The sequence below is a fragment of the Pteropus alecto genome, unplaced genomic scaffold (assembly GCF_000325575.1).
Source record: "Pteropus alecto unplaced genomic scaffold, ASM32557v1 scaffold511, whole genome shotgun sequence".
Taxonomy (NCBI): Eukaryota; Metazoa; Chordata; class Mammalia; order Chiroptera; family Pteropodidae; genus Pteropus; species Pteropus alecto.
In genome coordinates this window covers 1,335,069-1,340,305 of record NW_006431911.1, presented here as the reverse complement: position 1 = coordinate 1,340,305, position 5,237 = coordinate 1,335,069, and the positions used below count along the sequence as shown (strand labels likewise).

The 5,237-nt window shown below is 41.6% G+C and overlaps 1 protein-coding gene across 4 annotated transcripts in view; it reads right to left on the bottom strand.

Moving 5' to 3' along the window:
• ARHGAP6 (Rho GTPase activating protein 6) overlaps window positions 1–5,237 on the bottom strand; it is a 446,194-nt gene that overhangs the window by 79,921 nt on the left and 361,036 nt on the right. For all 4 annotated transcript variants that reach the window (XM_006906035.3, XM_025041011.1, XM_015599343.2 and 1 more), the window contains exon 2: window positions 929–1,088. In XM_006906035.3, the coding sequence (XP_006906097.2) occupies window positions 929–1,088 (160 nt within the window). The remainder of the gene's footprint in view (window positions 1–928; window positions 1,089–5,237) is intronic.

The following is a 5,237-nucleotide window of genomic DNA, read 5'->3' as shown; positions in this document are numbered from 1 at the left end:
CAAAGTGTCCTATGATAGATGATTGGCTAAAGAAGCTGTGGTACATATATACAATGGAATATTACTCAGCCATAAGAAGAGATGAAATACTGCCATTTGTGATAACATGGATGGACCTCGAGATAATCATGCTAAGTGCAATAAGCCAGACTGAAAAAGGTGAAAATCACATGATATCACTTATATGTGGGGATATAAACTGAAAAGCAAAAGTGAAAAGGACAAAGAGAGGCTCAGAGCATGTATAGTGGACTAGTGGTTTCCAGAGAGTAGGGAGGAGGCGGGGAGGGGAGAGGTAGATGGTGTAAAGGGGATCAAATAATGTGATGACAAAAAAAATCTAATTATGGGAGGTGAACACACAGTGTAAATATAGATATGCCTTACTGTTAGAGTGTACAGCTGAAACTTATTGGATTTCATTAACCAATGTCACCACAAAAAATTAATTAATTAATTAATTAATTAATTAATTTTTTAAAATGAGTTAGCATTGGTATAATCCCCGATTTTCAGTTCGCATAAGGTCAAATGACAAGTTTAGCAGATTGCTAAAACACTCTTTTTAACTCGTTAATTTGAAATCACGTTGAGATAGACACGGTTTTTCTTCAAACCCTTTAAGTTGACCTTTCTGAAACTTCTTTTTAATTGGTTGTTCTGAAGCCACATAGATTGTTGAGAGACACAGGGCTTTTCTTTTCAAAGGCCCTAGCTGACCTTCCCTTTAAGTAAACTTAGTCGATATGTAAACTGTCCCACTTAAACATGTCTTTCGAAATGGACACTAGTGCCAGCCAATGATTACGAAGCTGTAGCGTCCTTCCTGTGTTCCGTTAGGTGTGAGATGAGTCTGCACGCTGCGGCTGTGGCAGAGCACACGTTTGACCCGCAGTGTTCCCTGACAGAGTGACAGACAGGGCCTTACCTTTGGGAATGGTGATCTGACAGCTCAGGTCACAGTCCTGCTGCAACTGATAAAAAGCCACTTCCTGCAGCCGGGCTCTCTCCAGCTCTGAGAGACTCTGGATGGGGACCGACCTCAGCCGCACGCTGCGGCCAGACATGCTGTTCCAGGTAAAGTCACCCTGCAGACCAAGGGGAAACAGCCAGGGTTACACAGTTTGCCTGCATCTCACAAACCTCCTGCTCTCTCTTAGTAATAAAGTCAAGCAAACACCATCATTTTGCTGTGAAATTGGCTCTCAATCTCTAAAATCAAACCCGCTTTTAGTTGGCCGTGGATTTTCTCAGTCAGTTGCAAAACTCAAAATCTCAGGGACCTGCTGGGTCACCTGATGCCATGTAATGATGCACACACGGGCCAAAGGAAACTGAGCGGAAAGATGTGTCGAGGGTCCTACTGCTGCTCTTTTATGGGAACCCATGGACATTTTTTGGCTTTGTAACAGTGAAAATGGCCACCAATAGCCACCATGCATGCCAGATGCGGGAGGGTGCGTGTATGTTGACAGCATGCTCTGTACCAGTGACTGTACCCGGGGCTTTTCAGTTACTCCCTCCAACAACCTGATGAGGTGGTTACCATTTTTGACACTATCTAATAGAATATTTAATAATATGATAACATTATATAATATAACATAATATATTTATAATATGTAACAATATATTTTAATACATAATGATGATACATTATTATAATATATGCAGATACTCCTTGACTTACAATGGGGTGACATCCCAATAAACCCACTGCAAATCAAAAATATCGTAAGCCAAAAATGCATTTAATACACCTAAGCTACCGAACATCACAGCTTAGCCTAGCCTATCTTAAACGTGCTCAGAACGCAACATCCAAAACACACAGGCAACATCGTCCACTGCAATACTTGCTGTTTATCTTAACGATTGCATGCCCGACTTGGGGCTGGGCCTCGCTGTCATCGCCCAGCATCACGAGAGAGTGTCACAGTGCGTATCGCTAGCCCAGGAAAAGATCAAAATTCAGAATTCGAAGTACAGTCTCTACTAACTGTGTATCGGTGTAGCATCATCATAAAGTTGAAAAATCCTAAGTCAAACTAGTGTAAGTCAGGGACAGTCTGTACTTATGATACACTATATTAATATTATAGTAATACATAGTATATATAAATATGATTTAATATAGATAAAATTGAGGCTTGGGGAAATTAAGTAATTTCTCCCAAACATAAAACCTACAAGATCTGGAAACAACTAGGACTCAAGCTAAAAAAGCTTATGCCCTTAATTAAACTCTATGTTCAATTGTAAATACTAAATTTCTATTTACAGAACTCTAATGAGTTATTTTGAGCACAAGAAGTACAGAGATATGATCAACAAGAAGTACAAATATTTATGGAGACACTGAATGATAAACTACTCCACATCAAAGAATCAAAGCAGAGATTCCCACAATCCTGTGCACGCATACACATCCTGGATGTCCACTCAGAGTGAATGGCTCTATCCTCATGCACACGGTGATGGTAAGAAACAATACTTCACAGTCCTGTGAAACCCAATGTCCCCTTACCCAGCAGGACTCCCTGTGAATGACAGGTATCAGCCAGGGGACCTATCGTTTCATCAGCAATCAAGAAAAGTTTTAGAAGAAAGGAAAAGTGTTGGCCCCGCAGGCACTGCTGAGGAGTTGTTGCAGATGTGTGTGACACTTAGGAGTCCCCTAAGACTTCACTGTCCTTATCTCTCACCCTTAAAGAAGGGAGGCAGAAAGACCGGCCCCTGCACTATTAAGATACCTTTGCTCCATTCCCGCAGCAAATTCCTGTCTAGAACGTTCACTCCAAAGAGTGAATGGCACCGCGTTAATGCTTTGATATTTTTCCTCTTCATCTGGGATTTCATTTAATTATTTATCCATTTAGTAAACAACTGGAGAGATTATACTCTAGTAGGGGCAGAAAAGAAACAAGGTAAATAAAGGATATAGTGAATTAAATAATGGTAACTGCTAGCGAGGAAACGCCAAGCCATGAGGGGGTTGGCAGTGTGGGTCGAGGACAAGGACACACAGCTGTAGATCGAGCACCAGGAAAGACCTCACAGAGAAGGCCACGTCTCAGCGGAGTGAAAGGAAGTGAGGGCTTTTTGTTTGTTTGTCTTTATATGTATGAATTTGCATCCAGAGAATAATGAGGAAGACTAACAGGAGCGCAGGAGAGGCTCAGGGAGCAGGATGCGCCAACGAGGCTGGGAGGGGAGCGAGTGAGTCGATCTAGGTGAAGTGGGTAGGCTGGAGTCACATTTGGAGAACTGAAGAAAATTCTTCCGGGTCTACCGTCTTTTGGATTTTTTCTTTTTTCTTGTTTTGGTATAACTGGATTAAGCACAACTTTAGACAGTTAGTAGTTGGGGACCCAGGCCTTGGGTGTACCTTCACTCACACCCTTTAAGCTTAGGGCACCGCGAGGCACGATATCCGTGAATTGCGTTTTTTCCCCTCCCCAAATGGGAAGTTCCAGATGAGTCGATGAGTTCTACAGACGAAGTTTAGGTATCTAAGAGAGTCAACTGCTTTTTAAAGTGTCAAAATAGAATTACATACCTATTTTTAAAGAACATTTAAAAATATAGCCTCCAATGGGTTCATTTATCTCTATATAGCAGGGGTTGGCTATCTTTTTCTGTAAAAGGCCAGACAGTATATATTTCGGGCTTTGTGGGCCATGTGGTCTCTCTCAAACCCTGTCAAAACTACTCAGTTTTGCCACTGTGGCACGAAAGCGGCCATAGACAATCCATAAATGAATGAATGTGGCTGTGTTCCCATAAAACTTCATTTACAAACAAAGGCAGAAGACCAGCGGCCTGTAGTTTGCCAACCTCCGAACCACAGCTTATGACTGCAACAAACCAATCCCTAGAAGGTACATTTTATTTTTATTTACTACATCCTCTTGGTTAATTAATTCAAACAAAATTTAATGCACACCTGTCCTTAAGGAGTTGGATTTTGGTAGAAAGAACATTTGCAATCCATAAAATACAGAGATTGTGATACTAGAAATAAGTACCAAATACAACGAGGCCCCTGGGAGAAAGGCCTTGACATTTGTCTGGGGATCAAGAAGGGCTTTATAGAGAAGGTGGTGTTTCAGTGGAGACTTAAAAGTTGAACTAGAGGGGTAAGGGTTTGCCCAGTAGAAATGTAACATTGCGGGGCGGGGGTGGGGGGGGAGGGGGGAGGAACAGTGGTTGCCGAGGCAAATGAATTTGAAAGAACAGGCTTGTTTTAAGAAATTATAAGGCTGAAAGGAGTAAAACAGCGGGAGGCGAAGCCATGCAAAAGTCAGGGCCAGATCCTGGAGGTCTCTCTCTGCAGGCATTGCGAAGTAGATTGGATTTTACTCAGCAGGTGATGGCTAGCCATGGAGAAACCTCTGGTAAGAGAGGAACATGCTCAGATTCACATATGGGAAAGAATATTGGAAACAAATTTCCGAAGGATTTGAGGGAGGGAGCAAGACAAAGCCGTAGAGATCAGAAAAGACGCAGGGCTAGGTAAGATGATGATTCACATTTGAACAGTGAGACATTTAGAACAACATAGACGCTCGGGGACAAATTAGATGCAGTGGGGGTGGTGGGGGAGGCCAAATCTAGGATGACTTATGGATCTAGCTTGAGCCACTGGGAGGATGGTACACTAATCACCAAGATAAGGAAAGGCAGAGGAAATTAGGTTTCGTGGGGGAAAGAAGGAAGATGTTCAAGTTTTGACATTCTTAAAGCGATATTTTATTTAAAAAATAAAGAAAGAAAACACACTCCCAAATCTGGCAGAACAGTACCCGGCCGGTTTTACATCTTTCTTGAGCCTTCATTTTCTTTTCGCAACTGAAACAGTTTCAGTGCAATCAACTCATACATAGTTTTGAAACTGTTTCACAAATGATTACACTTAGCATCATAAAAGGTGAAATGCGATGCTTTAAATTTCTCTTAGTCCATTACGTGTTACGCCCTGTGATTCTTAACTTCTTAGATGTTTTTAACTCCTTTAGTAAATCTGGAACTTTTAACTAAAAGATTTAAAAAAAAAAAAAAAAAAAAAGCCTTGGTCTATTTGTGTTTCTTGATCATTTAAAAACCTGTGGTCTGAGATCCTCATTCCTACGCAGCCCCCACATCAAAAGCCAGTGACCTTGTTTCAAGCCGAATATTGGTCTTTGCTTTGATGCTCACATCCTCATCATCTTGTACGCTCCTACTATTATTGTCTG